Below are 23,979 nucleotides of genomic sequence, written 5' to 3' on the forward strand. Positions count from 1 at the left end.
CCAAGTTTCCCTAGAAACTGTACTATTCCCATCATGTTTGATTTGAATGTTCATCATTTTTATTGATAAGTTCATATAATTTGTGAAACACCCTAGACACAGATAAGATATATAAAATATACATGAAAGAGCTAGTTTCCTTACAAACCTTCACTCAATAGCTGATTCATCACTTCTACTGACTGATCTTGCTAACGTCTGCACAAACTGTGAAACACCTTGGGACAACCCTCCTGTATAACATCACGATAACACCATTTGTAAGTCAGAACGCAGTACTTTATTGAGCCATTAAATATACAAGACAAAACATATGACCCTGGACATAGGATAAAGGGAAAACAATGTATGATTATTTCATGAACTGAACAGATAAAAAAAAACCATGAAGATGAACCGTTAGGACATAATTCTAAGTTGTAAGAATGGATCACGAGAAGCTGTTAAAAACAGCCTATTTGACAAATTAAAAAAATTGAATGCTGTATGATGTTTTCAGGATACTTGTAATGCTGAAGTGGTTGCATTGTTCAAGATTAACCCTGTATGCCCCACCGGAATAGAAGGTCGAAGTTCCATTATAGTGCCTTCCACTTGCAATAAGAGGTCATTAGGTAAAGGCTGGGGCTTCAAATTGGAGGATAGTCATGGGAATCTAGATGTCAGCGGGTGAGTAGGGAGGGTCTCTGTCATCTTTGGAATGGCATTACTTTTTAGCGGTTGTAGCCAAATTCATCAGCATCATCCGCACGGAAATCTCCGTAACGCCAAAGGTTCAACTGCAGAAAAAGGGAGAATAAAACAATTTAGCTTTGCCAAGAATTACCCTTTGTACATGTGTCGACATAACTCGTCATTTGTGGAACATCTAACATCTACATGTCTAACTTCTTGAGCCCACAGTTCATGTGTGCTTCAGTCTTCAAATATCTGCTACTTAGTCAAAGTGACTATGTAGCAAGGATACACCTGGAATGGCAGACACACAAATAGAAGCTGTGGAGCATTAAAATGTGCAGATTAGACATGTGACGTAATCGCCCTACACTTTAACTACTGGGTAGTAGGGGGTCAGATTCAATAATTTGAGATTGGTGGTTGCTATCTATGACAATGTAGAAACGTTTACTGTTCCAGGTGACAGTACTATTGATAAGAAGACGACTTACCCGAGCAGCCTTTGCAGCTTCCTGAGCGCTCAGATATTCTGAGATCTAAAAACAAAACAAGTACATGATCAAAGAGTAAGCAAAAATAAACTGTTCCTATGTGATTATAGTCAATCTGCACACTTCCATAAATACATTTGAGCCACAACAGCTCAAATATAAAATCTAAATAATAATAAAAAAAAACATATTAACCACTAATTAGTAGTGTTTTGTAAGGAGCAATCCATCTAAAGCAGATTAAGTCTTATATGTTCTTGGACTTAGAGGGCTTAATGTCTCTTTTACATTCACTGTAATAGAAAATGTGGACCTAATTAAAATCTAGTTGTATTTAAATATGCTATATAAATTGGCTAAACAGAACTAAACAGAACTAAACAGAACTAAACAGAACTAAACAGAACTAAACAGAACTAAACTTGAACATATGTCCGGTAAACCGGTGACTGTTTAAAAAGGACTTTTTCGTCAAATCAATAATCTTTTATTTGCTTACAAAGGTTTATATACAGCAAGGCAGACATTTATAGAGTGCCAGAATTTTTTTTTTTTTTTTTTTTTATATATCTTCTCCATCCACTGGTTGCACATGGTTAGTCACCAGTACCTGAGACACAATGCTCTATTCTTGAAGCTGCACTATATTAAGCAATAGCATGAAGTCAATTACACTGTATAATCAGTCTCCCCAAAGCTGGCCACTGACACCTAGGTTACACATTTCACATGGTGCCTGCTCTTTCTTATAAACTAAACACTGACTAACAAGGAGCAGGACAGAGGCACACTAGCGCAGACATGTACAACACAGAGAGTACAGAAATAAACTTAGTTACACATTCCCAATACAGCAAACACCTGAGTGTTCCTAATCATGTCCACCTTACTCATCCAATCAATACATCATGATGGTCTTCAGAGAATGATCCTAATTGTGTCATCCCTCCCCATTCAATCTATTCTTCATAATGGCTTCACATTTCTCTGGCAATCAGAGAAAAACTACTTCAAAAGCCATTAACACACTTTCCACAAACTAACATAATACACTAGATATGGGATGCAAGTGCCTGGTCATTTGGCATCACACACCTCTTGCATCCCACTCATATCCCCTTCCCAAGCACCAAACCTTGTCATTCTGATAATATTCTTCCTTAAGGCACTGTAATGACTGCTAACTTTTTCCTAACCATTTGCTCTTGTTGCCTTACTTTGTTCCTGCAGATCCAACCATTTCGGAACAGTATACAATGCCTTTTTAAAGGTCTGCATACCTTCTTCATAAGTGTCATTTACAAACAGTAATTTATATAGATGTTGTAGTAAGCTGGGAATGTAACTAATTAGTTACCACCCTCTACCTGTGTATATCACCCTTGGGGTTTTATACACGCTTTTGTGCATAATTAGTGATGTGTTCACCTACCACTTTCTGGAACTGCTTCTCTTTGCGCACCTCCACCATCACCAGCCCCTCTTTCACCAATCCCAGACCCACATCGTCCTTTGAGTCTGCAAACTGTAAGGTTACATGTGGGCATCCTGCTCCAGAATGTTCCACATTGAGCAGACACTGAGTGTTCTGTATGTCTCGCACTACATTGTCCACCACATCGGCACGTGCCTCTTCCTGGGGAGACAAAACAGAAGTGTGTCAGGAAATGCAATTCAACAGAGGATTTTACTAGCCTTACATACCCAATATGAGGTATATACTTACATCTTGAGGCACCTGGATGAATGCAAATGCATACTCTATGGCCTGAGCAGGCAGTGTACGCACACTGAACGACTGAGGGATTGCGCCCAAACGGGTTGAGGTCAGGACTTCTCTCTACAGAGACATGACAGGTATAGCACATTAACATCACACTCCGATATGATTGGAAACAAGCAGTTGTCTACTCATAAGCATACATTTTTATATCTATTTCTATATTATTATTGGTATTTATATAGCGTCAACTAATCCCACAGCGCTTTACAATATTATGAAAGGAGGGGATGGGAGGGATTTACAATAAATTAGACAATTACTCAGTGACACAGGAACAATAGGTAGATGAGAGCTCTGCTCAAACGAGCAGAACAGTCTAGAGGAGATATTTATATATATATATATATATATATATATATATACACACACACACACACACACACACACACAGCGAGGGGGGGGAAGTATTTGATACCCTGTTCATTTTGAATGTTTTTCCACTGACAAAGAAATGATCAGTCGAAAATGTTAATAGTAGGTGTATTGTAACAGTGAGAAACAGAATAACAAAACAAATCCAGAAAAATGCATGTCAAAAAAGTCATACATTGATTTGCCTGTCGATGAGTGAAAATAAGTATTTAACGCCAGATCAAGCAGCAAGATTTCTGGCTCCCAGGTGTCTTTTATACAGGTAACGAGCTGAGATTAGGAGCACTCTCTTAAAGGGAGTACTCCTAATCTCAGCTCGTTACCTGTATAAAAGACATCTGTCCACAGAAGCAATCAATCAGATTCCAAACTCTCCACCATGGCCAAGACCAAATTGCTGTCCAAGGATGTTAGGGACAAGATTGTAGACATACACAAGGCTGGAATGGGCTACAAGACCATACCAAGCAGCTTGGTGAGAAGGTGACAACAGTTGGTGCAATTATTTGCAACTGGAAGAAACAAAATATCTGTCTGTCTCCCTCAGTCTGGTGCTTCATGCAAGATCTCACCTCGTGGAGTTGCAATGATGAAAACGGTGAGGAATCAGCCCAGATCTACACGGGAGGATCTTGTTAATGATCTCAAGGCAGCTGGGACCATAGTCACCAAGAAAACAATCGGTAACACACTACACCGTGAATGACTGAAATACTGCTGCGCCTGCAAGGTCCCCATGCTCAAGAAAGCACATGTACAGGCCCGTCTAAAGTTTGCCAATGAACATCTGAAATATTCAGAGGAGAACTGGGTGAAAGTGTTTTGGCCAGATGAGACCAAAATCAAGCTCTTTGGCATCAACTCAACTCGCCGTGTTTGGAGGAGGAGGAATGCTGCCTATGACCCAAAGGACACCATCCCCACCGTCAAATATGGAGGTGGAAATATTATGCTTTGGGGGTGTTTTTCTACTAAGAGGACAGGACAACTACACCACATCATAGGGACAATGGACAGGGCCATGTACGGTCAAATCTTGGGTGAGAACCTCCTTCCCTCAGCCAGGGAATTGAAAATGGGTATTCCAGCATGACAATGACCCAAAATAAACAGCCAAGGCAACAAAGGAATGACTCAAGAAGAAGCACATTAAGGTCCTGGAGTGGCCTAGCCAGTCTCCAGACCTTAAGCCCATAGAAAATCTGTGGAGGGAGCTAAAGGTTCGACTTGCCAAACATCAGCCTCGAAACCTTAATGACTTGGAGAGGATCTGCAAAGAGGAGTAGAACAAAATCCATCCTGAGAAGTGTGCAAACCTGGTGGCCAACTACAAGAAACGTCTGACCTCTAATTGCCAACAAGGGTTTTGGTTTACGTATTTTAATCAGCGACATGCAAATCAATTTATAACTTTTTTGACATGCATTTTTCTGTTTTTCGTTTTTATCATTTTGTCTCTCACTGTTAAAATACACCTACCATTACATTTATAGACTGATAATTTCTTTGTCAGTGGGCAAACGTTTAAAATGAAAAGGGGATCAAATACTTATCAGTATAATCTGAGAGCGTGGGTTACCTGGACACCTTAAATATTAAAACCTTAATACCAGTGAATGCATTACATCAATACAGACATAGCTTGCAGAAATAAGATCCACTATAGGCAGTCTTAGTCCTGCAATGTAATTATTACAGTTTTTCAAAAACATGATTTACATTGCAGGACACTGCACCCAGACCCCTTCAATGAGATATGGGTGACTATAGTGTACCTTTAATATCCATTACTCAATGCAGTATAATTTAAATAAGCAATGCATGACACGAGAGATAAAGAGTCAACATTTCAGTTTATAACCAGACTTTAAATGTATCAATGAAAACTAGAAGTTGCCATATTGCCTTTGGTAAAGTGAATCCTTTTCTCTCCCAGTGCTTTTTGTTCAAAAGTATGCTACATATGAAATGGCGAGCTCCTGCTACTACAAAAACTATATGAAAAGGAATAATACATATTTAAAAAATATATATATTTTGTCCCCTTGAGTATGTTGGTATTTTATACTTTTATGGCTACCTTAAAGGTTATGAGAAAAGAACAAACTTTTATATGATTAGACAATAAACCACAGGAACATTTGCTGAACATTCATACAACATACAATGCCAAACAGGGACAGAATGAGAATGTGTGCTTAAGCAATAGTCATTAAAAAGAAGTTGCCAAGTACGAGGGGAGGGGGTTTTGCTTTGTCACACTTTATAGCATGTTGCCGTTGTGTGCTGTGGTGTCTTGAATTCTACAGTACTGTAGGGAAAATAAACAGGGAAACTTGTCTAGAAAACTGCAGTTTCCTAAAAATTAAAGCACCTGAGTGTACAAGGCATTTGGTTGAAAATACCCGTGTTCACTAAAAAGAGTTCACAGTCAGGTCTGCCTTTAATGCAGGCAGTTAGCACTTTCCAGAGATACGTTTTTACAAGCTTTCCACACCATGATAGTACAGAATAACAAGCATTGATATAATGAGGAAAGATTTTCTATAAAAAGTGACTGGTCTACTATCGAGTTTCCTTTAGCCCTCTCCATTCATCCATCATCCAAAGTCCAGGGCTGCAAGTGTTTTCTCAATCCAGAGGCCCTATCTGAAAATGAGCAATGCTCCAGTTTGTCATGTAAAACATCACATTCTAGCAAGGAAGTATATTGATAAGTAAGCAAAGCAACAAAAGTAATTTTTTGTGTGTGTGTAAAAAAATAATAATTATTCAGCCATGTCACCTGCTGCAGATAGCAAGCATGCAGGGCTCCTAATTGTCCACTGGCCTACAATCTGTCAGTAGTATGAGGCACTAAGGTCCTCTTAAGCCAGGACATATAGCAGAAGATCCTCATTCCTAACCTTTTCCCCAGTCTCGTTCAAGTGGAATTGTGTCATGTTAGGAAATAAGACAGATTGGTAAGGAATGGTGTGTAGGGTCGTTTGATATACAATATGAAATGGCAGACATTTTACGTAAAAGGGGAGCAGAAGCTCTTTAAATCCTATAGGTAGGGCTTTTGCCCCTGAAGATGTAGAGAAAACATTTGATCTCGCACTACGCTAAATTATTTTATACCAATTCCAGCTAGAAGCACACTTGCACCTATTACCATAATCACACTAATGCGGTGTATTAAAAATCTGATGTGGGTTTATATTTAGAGATCCTTCTCCCTTCAATTCCTGCCGCTATACAGGAACAAGCATAACAGTTGTGTAGTCATCTAGTCACCTAGCATGTGAAACCACCCAAGAGGACTTTGGGATTTATGCATTTCAGAGACCATGGATCACCTTAGGTATAGCATCATCTAGATCAGTGGTTTTCAACCAGTGTGCTGTTACACGCTGGAGTGACTCAATCCACCTCATAGTGTGAAGCGAACATCTTAAACTCAGGGCTGCAAATACGTTGAGTCTTTAAAATGTGCTTTTTATCATCTTTATCGACATAACATGGTCAGACAACACACTGGTCCTGATGACACTTGGCTACCCCTTACATTGGCGAAAAAACCCAAACTGGAAACTTTACATATCTCTGTTGGCTGAGCTGATCCTGGTAGATGCACAAGAGGAGCTCTCATACTATTTTGTAGACAATAATAAAGAGGGCAAAATCACAGTTGTCCCTATGCGGGGCACACAAGTGTGCTCTGTGGGGCTTTTTCATCGCCAAGGGAGCAAAACAGAAGACGAACCGTACAGCACAAATTACTCACCGATAAAACACAGATTAGAACAAACCCACTTTCAGACACTACTAACATGACAAAAGGAAATATCCCGACTGCTTAATATTAATCTCAAGATTGCTAACAAATGTGATGCTCTGCTGGCCTGTATGATTAACAAAAAATGATCAGTTACTTAACAGATAGTGAAGGTGATTCATACTTATTATCCAAACTACTATATACTCGTAACTCCACAACCCCACTTATACCTCTAAAATTAAATTGTCCCTCTTTATATATTTGAAATGTTGGTTTGTAAAGGGCACCAGATGTAAAGTCCACTGCACATGAACTGTATTAATAAACCTCCAAATTCTGTGGTTTGTTTATAAATGCATGTTGCACTGTAGTTTAAAAATATTGCTCTGGACTGTGCCTAATACACTTATGTCCAAGAAAAAGTACAGAGTTCTAAAAAAAACTAAACAAAAAAAACATGGAAGCAGAGACTTGCCCATAACTCCATTAACTTCATGGTGCAAAATGTGTATTTTAAATCTGTCTTGAAATGTACAAAGCAGCACAGTAAGACAATGTGACTGTTCCTTCTAAATTCTACATTTGGATATATAGCTTCTATGTGGTGCTCAACATTTATACTGGTTGTTGCAAGTCTATCGTTACAGCAGACCATGAAAATAAAAAAAACCCTACATTCAATCTTGAGACACTAATGATACATTCTGGTCGATATAGGCTTCATGGTTATTAACTACTGACAGAAGTAATGTATGGCACGCAGCTTAAAGAGACTGTAAACACTAGTGTCCTTAGCGAACCGCATTAAAACAAAGGAATTCGGAGAGGGCTAGCATAACTTTGGCACTCTGGTAATAGAGTAGTTTACATATTCACGTACAGAGCTAAACAGAGAGTACTCTGGATTGGAGTAATAGACATCCAGAATGTTCGGTCTTGTACAACGCTATTGTCATTGGTGTCAAACAACAATATGTATGCTTGGATACTGGAGAATATCTCTCTGGTTTTTGTTTGTTTGGGGGGGGGGGGGAGGAGGGGCGAAACATTTTTCTTCAGTCCTTTCTCAATAAACCTTCCAATAAATACTCTCTTTTGCAAAAATATCAGTATCCGTGTACTGAATGGGTAAAGGTATACACAAACATCTATATACAAATACGCACAAACACATTTATGAAGTTATAGCAAATAGATTAATGTTGCTATTCACGGGCTGTAGCCGGCAGCTGGGAGATGAAAAGATGTCAAGAACAAAAATGTGCGTTAGCTGTGAGGCAAGCTGGGGGCCGGAGCAGTGTCTTTGCTAGAAGTTCAGAGCTGCCTTACTGAGCAGCCTCCGGCCAGTTCCTGACTACACCAGGCAAGGGAGGGAGGTAGGGGGAACCAATATCTATATTTGCAGGGGTAGGAACATAGACAGATTAAATTCTCATTAAAGAGCAATCAATTCACTCGGACGTGTAGCAGATGAATACAGGAAGGAGGCGGTTTATGATTCAGACTTTTCTGCCAAACGATGGGAAATGGCCATTTGTGTATTTAGGGCCCTGTGCAGCCAATGGGCTGAAATTGACTAGAAATCCTGATATGTGTTGCAGGATATAAAACTAGGCATACATGTAGAAATGTTTATTTTCGCAGTTGTAGGTGCATTACACAGGTGAAACCTTTGCAGATTTTATAGTTCTCAACTAAAACATATCATCCCATACCAAGCTACAGCGTATTATTCTGGTTGAAAGGACGACTAACACTTGTATATGGTGTCACAGAGGCATATTGTTTAACCTTAGGGAAAAGCTTTCTCACAAGCAGATTGTTTTTTCCTCATATCTACTGCAAATCCATACTTTAAGCCCTTCCATTCTAATTTATGGATTTAATTTTCAACTTCAAGTACAATATGAAATCAGCATAACAAGCTAATTTTCTCTCCCTACCAGTGGAGGCAAAAAAAATTAAAAATATGTTGGATGGTGCAAACAACCAAATAAAACATTTACTGGAATCAAAGTCTTCCCTTCTCTACAGAGGGAAGGGTTAACACGATGTGTGTATTTGCATCACCAAAACAAGTAAAGACACACTAGCAAACATTTAAACTATTAGAATTTGTTTCTGCTACATTAAATGCATAAAATATAATTACATATATAATTGTTAGGCTCATGCATGGCTCTGGCTGATGTTGAGAAAGTTCAGATTTCTCAGTGCTGGTAATTGTTTTGTTTGTTTGCTAACAGAGCATATTTGTTTAGCTCGGGACAAACCATCCCTTCAATGGCCCTAGTGGCCATTGAAGGGATGGTTTGTCCCGAGCGCGCAGCCCGAGGAATTCAATCGGTGGACCGGTTACTTTATCCAGCTGATCGACCCTCATCTTACTGGAGGAAACACCTTTATCACGTGGAATTCGTAACAGCTTCCAAAACAGAGAACTCTTCACTTCAATAGTATTTACCAGGACAGCTCATTACAACGCAGTATTGACGGCAATACAACTGGGAGTTGGAAGTGTTAACACACTAAGCGGTGAGATCCATCCATAATAATATTACACATGTGTATAGTGACTTTGCATAGGACTCTTTTTTTCTTATTTTTTCTTATTTTTTCGTTTTTTCTTTTTTAAAAAAGTTTTTTTGTCCTCCGTATATATATGAATTTTGAGATATATTCTGGATCAGCAAAGGCACATGGGTATATACATGTATTCTGAGGCAGGTTCTGCTCCATTCAAGTAATTTCTAATTAGATACATTTCGTAGGACTGAATACTAGTACACAATGTTTTGTATAATGGTTGGAGCAGCAAACAGATGAATTTTCAAATTTTGGTTGAGATCATCAAACTTTTTATATATTAATTTTTGATTGCATATATATCTTATTAAATTATTTTTTTGGCATTACTATATCACTTCTACCTTTTTCATTTTTGGATACTATATTGAGAGTGCGGTATTTTATTTATTTTTTGGTTTTCACATTTTTGGAGGTTATAGTAGAGGGATACCTCTTAAATACCAGCACCACCGAGTAATTGAGTGCAAACACTACCCAGTATGTTGTATATTTATATAGCACCAACAGATTACATAGCGCTTTACAATATTATAGGAGGGGGAGATTTAACAATAAATGAGACAATTACAAAAGCTTACAGGAACAATAGGTTGAAGAGTGCCCAGCTCAAACGAGTTTACAGTCTATAGGAGGTGGGGCGTAAAACCCAACAGGACAGGAGATAGCAATCAAACAGGTGGGAGTGAAGCAGAGCGCTGTCCTTTAGGAGAGAGCAAGGGACAGGTATGCGAGGTAGAGGTTACTCTAGGAGGCCATAGGTTTTCCTGAAGAGAGAGGCACTTCTTAAATGATTGATGACTAGGGGAGAGTCGGATGGTGGTAGGCAGGCTATTCCAAAGGAAGGGAGCTGCTTGCAAGAAGTACTGCAAGCGTGAGTTGGCCGTATGGGTGCGAGATATTAACCCCTTAAGGACCACGGACGTATGAGGTGTGTCCGACAAAAAACGGTCTTTAAGACCACGGACGTACCTCATACTCCCGCAATAAATTTGAGCGCTGGCTCTAAGGGTATTACACGATGCCTCGATAGCAAGACATCGTGGAATACCCCCCACACTGCCGGGCACCCAAGTGATCACTCTCCCCAGAGCGATCACTTCCGGGTTGCAACACGTGGCACCTGGCAGTGTTGGCAAGAGCATCGGAAGCCTTCAGGCAGGCTTCCGATGTTCTACCTGTACTGAATGCCTCGAGGGGTCGAGGCATCCTGTTAAAATAAAAAAATAAAAATTTAAAAAAATTCATATATAATATACATATATTAATATAAAAATACACTTAGAGTAAAATTACACACATATGTAACTATATATTATATATATATATATATATATATATATATATATATATATATAATTAATTTAAAAATAAAAAAAACTGTAAAAATAATAAATACATATATTTGTAATTTTATTCTAACTTTATTTTGATATTTGGATATATATTTTGACCCGAGCAGGCTGCTGGTCAGGTGCCCCTGGGATCACTCCTATCCTCAACCTGGGTAAGTTAAGGGGATATTGGGGGTATATAGTCTTATGGATTTAACTGAAACGTTGATTTTTATTTTGAGCTAATAAAAGCTAAGTTTTATTAATTCGACTTGGAAGTCCATGGAGTGCTATCTTGTACTTTTGGCTGTATCGGTTTGCTGATAAGCACCGGGCAAGTACATCAAGGAAGATGGAGTGCATTACTATTTTTGTTTATATATATATATATATATATATATATATATATACTAAAATATTAAAAGATAGCACTCCAAGGACTTTATATAAAATATAACTTTTATTTACCTTCTAAATAAAAACAGTCAACGTTTCAGCTTGATCCCCTCAAGCTTTCCTCAGGACACTGGGTAACCACCACATCTCCTCGCAAGATACACCCAGAGCGAAGGATGAACAGTACTGGAAGAATATCTGGGAGAAAGAAGCATCTCATAAAACCGAGGCCCAGTGGCTACTAGACCTGAAAGCAGACTGCATGCTGCCAGAAAAGGAACCAGTCACCATCACAGTCGAAGATATCCAACAGAGAGCAGCACACACCTTCCTAAGTCCAGATGGGAGATACCACAAAGGGTAGTTGAGAATGACATTGCCAAGATCCTGTGGGACTTCAAGATCCAGACAGACAAGCAAGTGCTGGCCAACCAAAAAGACATTGTGGTGGTAGAGAAGGAACGGAAGACTGCAGTCGTGGTGGATGTGGCAATACCCAGTGACTATAACATCAGGAAGAAGAAACATGAGAAGGTGGACAAATACCAAGGACTGAAAGAAGATCTAGAAAATGTGTGGAAAGTGAAGGCAGTAGTAGTCCCAGTTGTGATAGGAGCACTCGGAGGTGTGACTCCCAAGTTGGGGGAGTGGCTTCAACAGATTCCAGGTGGGACATCTGAGATCGTTGTCCAGAAGAGTGCAGTTCTAGGAACAGCTAAGATACTGCGCAGAACACTCAAACTCCCAGGCCTCTGGCTGAGGACCCGAGAATGAGGAATAAACATATCACCCAGGAGGGGTAAGAATATTATACATTTTTTTGTTTGTTTTATACACACTCAAACAGTTATAAAAAAACAAATCAAACCGCTAACTTTGGCCAGCATTTGTGATCAAGTGGCTATTACAAAAGACTGGACATACCCCATTTTGAATAACTTGGGTTTGTCTACATTTGAAAATGGTATGCCAAGATGGGGTTAATTCCTGGGCTGCTATTTGGTCTCAAAGGCAACATAGGCCCAACAAACCAATCTGGCAAACTGAATAGGGCAAGCCCTATAACCCTGTAACTTTCCAAAACATCATAAAACCTGTACATGGGGGTATTGTTATACTCAGGAGGTTTCGCTGAAAACAAATGAGTTTTTAAAACAGTAAAAAAAACTTATCACCCTGGACGAAGAGGTGGACACAATGCTGGCGAGACCGACACCAGACGTAAAACCGTGCAGCCCAGACAAGGAACTGGTAACAACGGCGGTGCTTAAAGACCTGCTGGCGGGCTTACAACAAACTATACTGGCAGATATGGCGAACCTGCGCGCAGACCTCCGGGGCCTGACAGGCCGGCTGGGTACAGTGGAAGCTACTGCAGGGGAACATGCACAACAAATAGCCTCAATGCAACAAACGATACTGGGGCTCAAAAAGCAAAATGAAACCTATGACACCAGATTTGCAATGCTAGAAGACATGAGGCGTAAGAATAACTTGAAAATTAGGGGGGTCCCAGAAACCATACCTACGGAGGAACTACCTCACATGCTGAGACGACTTGCAGTGGCGCTGTTACCCCCAAGACAGGCTAAATCCCTGTCCCTGGAAGACTACTTCCGCATCCCAAAAGCACCCAAGGCTCCAGCAGCAGCCCCACGGGACTTAATAGTCCACTTACACAGCGGGCGGGACAAAGCAGCAACGCTCGCAGCCCTCAAGAACCAAGACCCTTACAACTTCGAAGGAATGCAGCTCACCTTCTATCCAGATTTATCCGGAGGTACCTTGGCGTGGCGGAGAACCCTCAGGCCATTCACCACTATCCTCCGGCAGAACGGCATACAATACCGCTGGCGGCACACGAGAACCCTATTGATCCTCCAAGGAGAAACATGGCACACAGTCCGCGACGCCACCAAAGCAATGGACATCATGCACACGCTAGGACTACCGATGGACTCACTGCCGTCAGATGGATATCAAATGGGAGAAACTGCAACACAACGCTGGGACCCAGCGAAAGTGACCGCGTTCGTCCCATGACAGCCCCCAATGGTCCGGCATGCGGAGGGGACTACCTGAACTCTCATTAGTGCCATGTTATGTCTAAAGACACGCAATAACCCTAAGTTACGCCTAATTGTCAAACCATGTTCTCCTCGTTATAGTTTCTCCTAGTTTGTGCAACACAGCAGCGCACACTCACTCCTATAGTCAGACTATCTGACCCCCCCCCCTTAACCACGATTGAACCTCCAGCTGAGCGGCGCAAGCAGCCCATAAACCAGGCGCTGCGCCCCTAGCTCCAACAATAGACCCAACGCACCGGTTTAACACCGTAACTCAGACCTAACTAACGCGCAACAAGTCTCAAAAATGTACACAAGCAGATCACATTGTCAGCAGATATGCAACACAAGCTTAGGTACATAGGCTTAACTTAAGGCACACTACCTGCGACCACGGCCAGAACTTAGCCTACAATCGGTATGTCAGACACCACAGGCGCACAACACACACTTTGTTATGGCAACCATACCCTTTTTTTACATAATAAAAATGTGCAGACCCTCTATTAGCCACGTTGTACATGTATATTTATGTTTAGCCCTGGACAGCTGTTGTGGCACCATGGGCCCGTTTGTTAAAATGCACACTGCAAAAATAAAGAATTATAAAAAAAAAAATAAAAAAAAGTATCACGACGATGAAATCCCTAGTAAAAGTGCAGTTTTTGTGTAAAAAAAAAATGCAAAAAAACTAAAACGCTAACTTTGGCCAGCGTTTGTGACTAAGTGGCTACTGCAAAAGACTGGACATACCCCATTTTGAATACTATGGGTTGTCTACTTTTACAAATGGTATGCCGTGAAAGGCAACATAGGCCCAGCAAACCAATCTGGCAAATTTCAATGTGCAAACATGGAAAAGGGGAAAGCCCTACATTTGACCCCTGTAAGTTTGCAAAAAACAATAAAACCTGTACATTGGGGGCACTGTTGTACTCAGGAGATGTTGCTGAACACATATTGGGGTGTTCTTTGTCAGTAACCCATAACAGGAACTGAGAATCCATGCCTAAAGTACAATGTGAGAGAAAAATAACAAATAAATGACTACCCAAAAGTTTGACAAAGACTGATTGTAGTATTGGTGCATGAAAATTGTTAAAATACCACCATTTGACATACTCAAAATATATGGTTTGATGGGGGTAAATTACATTGGCCGCCTTCAAAAATGTCCCAAATAGGAGATGGGTGCATGATGACCAGCTGTGAAAATTCCAAGTTGGAAAACTGGAATGCGCACCCTCCAAATAAGATAATTTAGCCACCACAGAACCCGACACACCTTTACATGGTCTTCTTTTAAAAAAGATATATACATGTGAAGGTTTATTTAGATATTCCTGACATAGATCAGTGTTACAATGTAACTTGTGTTAGTTTTGAAAAAAAAAAAGAAAAAAAAAAAAGGTTTGGAAATGGCAAAGTGCTACTTGAACTTGTTGCCCTATAACTTTCCAAAAAAGTTAACATTGGGTATTTATAAACTCAGGACCATATCTTGAAACTATTTAGCACTATTTTGGGGGTCAAAGATTGAAAAAGTGTGGTTTTATTTTTACATTTTTTCATCATATTTTATATTTTTTTATAGTAAATTATAGGATATGATGAAAATAATGGTATCTTTAGAAAGATCATTTAATGGCGAGAAAAACTGTATACAATATGTGGGGGTACAGTAAATGAGTAAGAGGAAAATGACAGCTAAATACAAACACTGCAGAAATGTAAAAAGAGACCTTTTCCTTAACGGTATGAAAATTGATAAACGGTCCGGTCACTAATATGGTTCTGTCCTATTTAGCTTAGCATGCTGACTTTTTCCAGAATACATGAAGCAGACACAACAACATCTTATGACATTTGCACTTTGTAATGTGACTAGGAAGATGCAATATGCATATGGCTGCCTGAATGGTGTGTACCACATGACTGATGGCTTCCACACACACTACTCCATGGAATAAGATGTATTTCTGAAACTTGTCTTACCACCCAATATCACTTGGGAGATATACAATTGCCTCTTTAATATGTTCTACAAAAGTAATGACCTTTCCGTTTTCAGGCTTATACTAAATCTATGAAAGCTGCAGTTGTAAAATAATGTTTTACTTCACCAATTGCTAACCATCGCAGATATTTGTGACTAGGTTTCCCACGAAGATCAGCCATCCAAAGAAAGAATGCCAACATGTATATTTAGCACGAATGTAAACCATAATGTGATTTAAAATAATGGTACTAGTTTCAAACAGATACACAAATATGACAGTAGCACAAATCTACATTACTTTATGCTATTCACATTTCAGCCTAATTTAGTCTAACTGTGGATGCTATTTTGCTTTACGTAAAGGACTACACGTCCCTTAACAGGAAGAATGCTGCTTTATGCACGCTAATAAATACACATTGGTGTACAGTATACTTTACAGAGCAGAGCTTAAAGTGAAATTGCTTAATATTTTAAAATAATGGTCTGTATTAAAAGTTAATTTTGGGCTATAACATTTTACACAGTAAAATTTCATTTTATTTGGTTGAAATAAAAATAGAATAGAAAAATGTTGGAATCCATTACCAAGTATTACATAATTAATTTTGAAAAACCAGAAAAGGTTACATTTTGCACTAAGCCATGCAACCACAAAATAAGCCATTACAACGGAGGACTATTGAATGCAATATGCTTTTAATCAATATATATATGTTTAGTGTGTGTTGCTAGCGCTATATATATATATACACACACACACATATATATACAAAATACACAATCCAGTGCACTCACTTATTCACTAAACAATGATTTCAAATCCTAGAGATTGTAATAGTTTTATTTAAAAACACCTCACCTAGGCAAACAATGGGGGATTAGTTACATTAGATGATCATATTGTTAAGTGAATAAGCAAGTGCGCTGGATTGTGTATTTTGTATGTTGTATATATTGGCCCCAGCAGCACCCTATAATGTATGCATGTTCAGGTGAGTGCAGCCCTCTTGGTTTCATTTATATATTTGAGAGTCCAGGCCAACTCCTTGGTTTGCACCCCTCCCTGTCACAGGTGCCTCATTCCAGGACCCTATTTAGCCTTGACTTGCAGAGAGTCCTAGTAAGGAAGTATTTCCCAAGTAAGTGGATTAATCTCATAAGAGCAAGCATTAGGCTTCTATAGTAGGACCTGCCAAGAATGGGGTACATTGACGTTGTGGTAGGCTTCCCTATAATAATTTTTTCACACTTTTAATTCCCTATTCTGCGAAATGAAAGATTATTATTTATTCCAATATATTGCAAGGAAGCTTTACTTAATCACCTTAATATTGAATTTCACTGTGTGCATGAGTATGTGCCAGTTCCTACTCAAGAACGAAGAAGGTGGGATTTGTTGTTAATGTGAATTATATTCATATTTGGAGTCTGTCGACATCATGCTATGCCACGTTAAAAGCATACTATGAACGGCAGCACAGCGTCCTCCCCGTCCACTGGGACGTTGCTCCCTTTTCAGTGAGGAGTGACATCACTGGAGGAGGAACAGGCTACAAGGAGATCTAAGGTATGTTTTATCTGTATTTATATATATATATTTATATTTTGTTTGGAAGAGTGGGTGGGGTGGGGGGGAGGGGGCATGCCAGCAAGAGTCAGACTAACCATGAACAGTGTTTTAATAAAGCAGGTTTTATGGGTAGAGACACAAATGGACAATTTCACAAGCACTGAAAGAATAGAGACACATTTGGAAATCTCAAACAAATTAACTGAAGAAACACAAGAATAACTCATTAATTTCATAATGAGCAATGAGGAGACTGTAGCATTGCTATACCAAGTTCTTGAAATGTCTATTACAAGGGCAGAGATTTACATAAAGTCCATCCTGACTTATGAGACAATTTTCACACATGGATTGGCACAGTTACCAAAAATCCCCAATCTAGCCTGGGGATAAAAGTCATGTATGGCAGAAAATACTTACATTTCCATAATCAATATAAAAAACATGGACTTTGGCAGGTGACTCTACTTTCTCCACACGAGCTCGGTACCTGCAGCAAAAGAGAAAAATAGGTGAAATTTTGGAAAAAGCTGGGATAAGGGAAAACACTTCAAATTCAATATATAATTCAAACTATGCATGAAAAAATCTTAATTCTGGACCAGATATTGATCTCTGAAGCGTTTAAAAGAACTGCTAAAAGCCAACCATATTTTACTTTTTTATCAGAACCCTTGAAAGCATCAGAAAGTTGAAAGTTATGCCTGAACACGGAAGTAAGGAGAACTCTAATCAAAGTATACCGCAAAATAAACAAGTAGGTTTATGTTAGAAGATAAAAGCAGTATAAAGCTTTGAAAAAATTGATTGGATAAAGCTACGTGCTTGATTTGAAGACCTGTTCCCATTTCTTCGTTTTTGCTTTGAGTGTATGCATAGGGGACGGTTATCTATCCTATTTAATGTACATATATTGACCATTCCTGACAGCGCCTCTGACGAAAGATGGGAATAAACGGTTACAGTTGCACATTCAGCTGACGTTTTAGAAAACAAGAAGACAAACTGATGTGTCCACCCTAGTGATAGTTTATCTTAGATGAGGTTAAATGTTATTTCTATGTTTTCATGATTTGTGAGCAAATAGACACCAGGTACTATGCTAAAAAAATTAGAATATCAAAGTACATTACTAGGATGGACACAGTTTAAACTCTCAGGTTTTCATGTATATCCATGATATATAAATTAGAATTGTCCAATAAAATGAAATGTATTGATACTATGTAGCCGTTCTCTTCACTAGAATTAGGGAATGGACAGACATAGACCAGAAAAACCTTGGTATGCATTGGAACAAATGTTTTCCTTCGTACCATTACACACACTCCCTTGACAAACATGCCGATGAATTAAGTTTATCCTTGAGGACTCATCCTTTTATATATAACATTTTATGAAATGAAGAAACCATAGAAGGCAATGGAGACTTTCACCGGAGTTGTCCCTTTATTTTCCAATAGCAAATAACCCCGACTTTCAGGGAAGACATGGAGCATTGACTCTGGTGTGACTGAACGGAGTGGCAAACCCTAACATAAGAGTAGTGATGACTGTAGATGATTTACCCAAAATGATTAATTTTAAGAAAACTGATACAATGTTTGATATGAAGAGACAACTGCAATTAAAAAGTTTCCTGCAGAGTTCGGTATTACCGTACTGGCGATCTAGGGAAGAGACTCCCTTTGAAGTCCTATGTAGTCTTTCAGGTGCAGGACTTGTTCATTATCAAAAATGTATCATATGATATTGTCTAAAATAGAAGGGAGAGGGGAGCCATCTTTCCAGAGAAAATGGCTGCAGGGATTACATGCGCATTTTACAGATAAAAACTGAATATTTATCTTTGAAAGGGTGATGACAGCCTGTTAGCTTGGCGAAAAAGGGAAACTTTTTATAAACTTATTACTAGATGGTATAAAACCCCGGTTCGACTCCACCATATTAGTCCTGAAAATAGTGATAGGTGTTGGAGATGTGGAGTTGGTGTAGGAAACATGGAGTATATCTGGTGGTTTTGCCAGAACATTAGGGAGCATTGGGAGTAATATCTACTATTAACGAGATGCTCCCACTGCCAGCAATACTTACCCCTTCCCAGAAACTCTTAGGATGGCCTAACCCATACCATCAAAGAGAAAGACAAGCACTGCTGTGGTTACTCCTCTGCGAAGTCAACACACTTATCCCTGTATATTGCGACAGACTCCTACACCTTCTGTGAAACAATGGGTGTAAAGGTTGAGGTATTGAGAGAAATGGAAGACCGTCATTCATCCCAGGGTAAGCAAATATTTGCGGACATGGGATCCCTGGATACAACATTGGTTAAAAGGGATAATAGAAAGACGTGACTGTCTTTATTTACTAAAGGAGTAGATATGTATTAGTCTTGGGAATTAATCATTTTAGATTTTCTCTATTTTTGTATATGGATATGCGTGTATATGTATAAATTAAACTATTACATTTTGTAAGACTTGAAGTTGCTGTATTTTGTTGGTTGCAAGGGTTGCCCGCAGGTGTACATGTTCAGGTGAGTGCAGCCTCTTGATTTCGTTTGTGTATATATATATATATATTTGTAGTCGGGGACAAAAGCCGTATACATGATAAGTTAGATATATGAGCAAGTCGGTTGTGGTGTGCCGAAACCGACGTATCGGGTAGGCCTGTAATAAAAGAGGGCCCACCTGTAATAGTAATATGTATAAGGGGAGAGGTGGGAGGGATGAACCAGGCAGCATCAGCCCTGTGGTGTAGGGGGCCTGAGTTTAAATAGCCGGGTAACCCCTCCCACAACTTCAGGCTACGCCTTCCAATTTGTAGTCGGGGACAAAAGCCGTATACATGATAAGTTAGATATATGAGCAAGTCGGTTGTGGTGTGCCGAAACCGACGTATCGGGTAGGCCTGTAATAAAAGAGGGCAAAAAGTTGAATAAGATACCTTATTACAAATCGTTACGTTGCAAGATTCATAACGGCTTTACCTACTCAACTCTAGCTCTGGTTGTGGTATGTATCTAGTATTATACTGTGGATTTCCAGCGTCCTAATGTTTATGGTGTGAGCAGGGACATTTTTCTGGAAGCAGCTGATGCTGCCCTGATTCTGGAGGAATGTCCCGAAAAGGCATTGGGGTTGAGTCCCCGCCTAGTTAAGAGGGTTCTGAGGTACATTATGAATTTAGCTGTAGTGAGTGGTTTGCCCTGCAGTTAAATAGGGGCATATTGAGATTTGGTCCTGTGAGTGATAACCTGTAAAGGTCTGACATTTTGACCGGCACCTTATTGCCCGTAGGATTGTCCCTACGTATTACATATGGCAAGAGGATGTGAACTGTTTGGTACTAGGATGGGCACTTAAGACATGGTGTAGCCAGCCAGGTAAGTTTTGTAGTGTTAAGAGAGATTTTATAAATTGTGTGGGCAAAAAGGAGAGGAGTGTCGCAATGGTGACTAGTGAACGAATATCGGTTTTATGGTAATCGGTGGTAAACTTGTTGTAAAGGTGAAATCTCTATTGTATGCTTGTGATGTATAATCAGAGAGGGCAGCTCAATCCAGAAATCTGCCAAATGCCATGAGGCGAGTTAGTGCAGTATTAAGCCATGGAATGTGGGTATAGCCAGCTGCTTTGTCAGAAAATCCCTTGACTGCCCCTATCCGATCATACCTCCCCAGGCCTTGTAGGCGGCCACTATGGGGCAGATTCCAAAGAAATGTTGACGAGGAATAGAAATTTTTTTTTTTTTTTATTTATTTTTTTTTTAAGAGTCTCAACTGGCCAGGCAACTCAGAACCAAAAGTCACCAAATTGGCTGTGAAATCAGTGTGTGCGGATGCATTGGTCCATGTAACTGGGAAATGATGAGAAATGGCGGGAATAACCTGGCCCCCAATCCAATGTGGTATGAACCTGAGCCATATGTGTAGGTCTGCTTACAACTAGTGCCAGAATGCAACTGTCGGTGGGAAGAAGACTCAGCGGTCGGGAAATAAATGTGCAGAATAATTCTCATGGCAAACCTCAATGTGCCCAGTAGGACTGTAGATCCATTCTCCCCCCACCCTCCCCGTTGTTCTTCAGAAGGAAAGGTTCCCAGGACTCCGATGCGCTGTACCTTCTCTGTAGGTGGACATGTTCTGTAGCTTATTAGTGTCAAGATGAATGCCTAAGAAGGTCAGTTTGTGAAAGTGGAACCCATAGTGAGGAAAAGTGCCATCGTCTTGTGAATACTAACCAGAGCGGAGTGAGGGCGTTCTATCGTGAGGAAGTTATCTAAGATAACCGGTGACTGCAGGACATTCGCTAATATTGAGTGTTAGTCAACATAGTGTGTAAGCAAATAAGATAAACAGCTTGGGGTTACTCTTTGCTCTAAAAGTTACACGTGTGGGAAATTCATGACAATCCCTCCATAAAATGCCATGAACATGCCCTTGGGATGGCTGAATAGGTAGAAGCTTGGAGGCATAGGAAATGTCTGTCTTGCCCACCCAAGCTCTGGTCAACCCCTTTGGCATAGTGCTGGGAGAATTCCTTAGAGGAAATCAATGAGTTGCGGCTAGGGGTGGGTAATTAATATGGTTGAATACCTTCTTAAGCAACGTGATTGTGTTGCGGGGTCTATTAATGCAGACAGAAGGTTCTGACACTCGTGAATACTAGACAGGAGTGTGACCAGACCTGTGTGGAACTGGTGTGTGGAAACCTTGATGTAGAAGTCGACTGAGTGACAGAAAGGCTGTGCTTAGAGGTAAAACTCCAGGTTGTCGATGCAAACCTTCTCTATGGTGAGGAGAAGTAGAGCCACTTACATCACAAAAGTCTGAAGGCTAGGATGAATTCTGGGATAGTGAGTTTCTGATTGAGTCTGGGATTCTGGTGTATAGAACGACGTACATATCATCGTAGTAGTAAGACTTGTACTCTAAGACATCGTGGGAGGCAATCAGTAAGGAGACTAAATTAACCTTTCCAGATGTCTTTGCGTATAGTCAGGGACACAAAGTATGAGGGAGTAATAATGTAAACCGATGTGCTAAGGGAGGGATTTGAAAGGATAACATAACCATGAGAGGGATTTGGGAGTCCTGTGGCTGGGATTTGCATCAGTGCCTGTGGAGATTCCAGTCTCTGTAGTCCATCGTTGATGTTATGTATGGAGGCAAGTAGAGTGGATATCAACGGTTTGACTTCATGTGACTTGGACTAGTGGGCAGGGGCCACTGAAAGGTGTGGCAAGAACATTGGCCTCTTGGGGACTGTAAAAAGAGTCAATATAAGAGGCCATGCTGGGTGAGGCCCTAACTCGTAACCTGGAGAGGTTGATGTGAGGCGTTAGCTATGTGTTGGGCCGAGGGGCGTCTACCTCCATATGCGGATGAAGATGGGTGTTGGCCTCACGGAACTGATAATGATGAGGCTAGTTACTGGCATAGCTGGGTACCAGGCCGATAGCTGACATAGCGGATCCGAGAATGGGACGGGTAATGGGTAGTAGCGAGGTGGGTAAACATACCTTGCTTGGGGTAGAATGTGGGTTCCTTGCCAGAGGAATGAGATATTGGAGAACCTAAAGGGAAATGATGGTGGGAGGCAAGTTGGAACTGGAATTGGGCTTGACTTACTGTGAACGAAATACGCCTGTATAATCGGGGTGGTTGTTCTTGAGGCTGGTCTATGAATAGGTAACCTGAGGACATAGTTGTTAGAATCCTGACCCTACGATGGTGGGTACAAGATTCATAGGACATAAATCAAATATCCCTATAAGTGAGTAGGGTGAGGATCCTAGGCCATTACCAGAGACCATGGGGAGTGTTTAACCAATACTGCGACAATAATGGGGGATAGGCAGAGTCATGAGTGACCGCTAATTGGTCCTGTGACTTCTTTAGCTAAAATACATATAGGGGGATATGGAATACCAAGCTATGATGGCAGTTTTGAGCTATCCCGGTAGGACTTAGAATATTTAATTATGGTCGTGCCAGCATGGGAAGGAGGGTGTATGTGTGGGGAATTAAGGATCCCCGGGCGTGGGCCTGTGTACGGCCTGGCAAAGGAATTGCGTGCCAGCGTTGGCTGATGTAACATAGAACAGTTAGAGTGGAGTTGCTGTAGGTTTAGTGATACAAGGGTCGGTTAGGATGATGAACTTCTTTGAGTAGAATATAGCAGCAATGAGTAAATAACCTTTAGTGCATAATACGTGATTATTTTGACGTAGAGTCAGGGGGAACATATGATGGTATGGTAAAGCCTGGTACACTAGGGTTTGTCCCAGGGAACATGACGATACATATGAACATAGGAGTGTGGCGTGTTACAAAAAAGGTTTAGCGAATAGGTGATCGTCCTCCAAATAAGTAATATACCTATCGTGGGAGCAAGTATACAGATTGGCCATAACACATGGTAACAAATGTGAACGTGATGACTGCCTCAGAACAGTACCAGGTCCATAAGTGATAGAATAAGACATATGCGATATATGATGGTAATGCTATATATGTAGTGAATATTAAATGCTTACCAGAGCTGAATTAGTAATGGGAAACTGACAATATCCATGCACAATCGTAAATAATAACAAGAAACATAGCAAATATAACAGAACTACAGGGGGCATGTAAGGATAACTAGTAGCAGGCTAAAGAACCTGGACATTTCATGTATCAGGGAACAGTGTAAAACTAACGAATTGGTACTATGATTGTGGTGGCCGTTGATGGAAGCATGGAATGGAAGATGGAAGCATGTAATTGAGATAGACTGGAGACTAGTTCGGTAGAAATTTGACGAAAAGAAACTAGCGAATAGGAATGGAACAAAGAGCAGGCAGGAGTAGGTGAACTGACTTAAGTCCTGAACGGGAAAAAGTCCAGAATAGACGGTATGTAAAAACGTAAACGTGTGAACAAT

At 40.2% G+C, this 23,979-nt stretch overlaps 1 protein-coding gene across 1 annotated transcript in view; it reads right to left on the reverse strand.

The window, feature by feature from the left end:
* Positions 1–257: 257 nt before the first annotated feature.
* Positions 258–23,979, reverse strand: part of SND1 (staphylococcal nuclease and tudor domain containing 1) — a 594,953-nt gene continuing 571,231 nt past the window's right edge. Inside the window, exons 20-24 of the mRNA XM_063448347.1 lie at positions 17,465–17,534; positions 2,896–3,009; positions 2,602–2,805; positions 1,170–1,214; positions 258–779 (exon numbers count right to left, since the gene is read on the reverse strand). Coding sequence (XP_063304417.1) covers positions 714–779; positions 1,170–1,214; positions 2,602–2,805; positions 2,896–3,009; positions 17,465–17,534 — 499 coding nt within the window. The 3' untranslated portion in view covers positions 258–713. The remainder of the gene's footprint in view (positions 780–1,169; positions 1,215–2,601; positions 2,806–2,895; positions 3,010–17,464; positions 17,535–23,979) is intronic.

The sequence above is a fragment of the Pelobates fuscus genome, chromosome 3, assembly GCF_036172605.1.
Source record: "Pelobates fuscus isolate aPelFus1 chromosome 3, aPelFus1.pri, whole genome shotgun sequence".
Classification (NCBI taxonomy): Eukaryota; Metazoa; Chordata; class Amphibia; order Anura; family Pelobatidae; genus Pelobates; species Pelobates fuscus.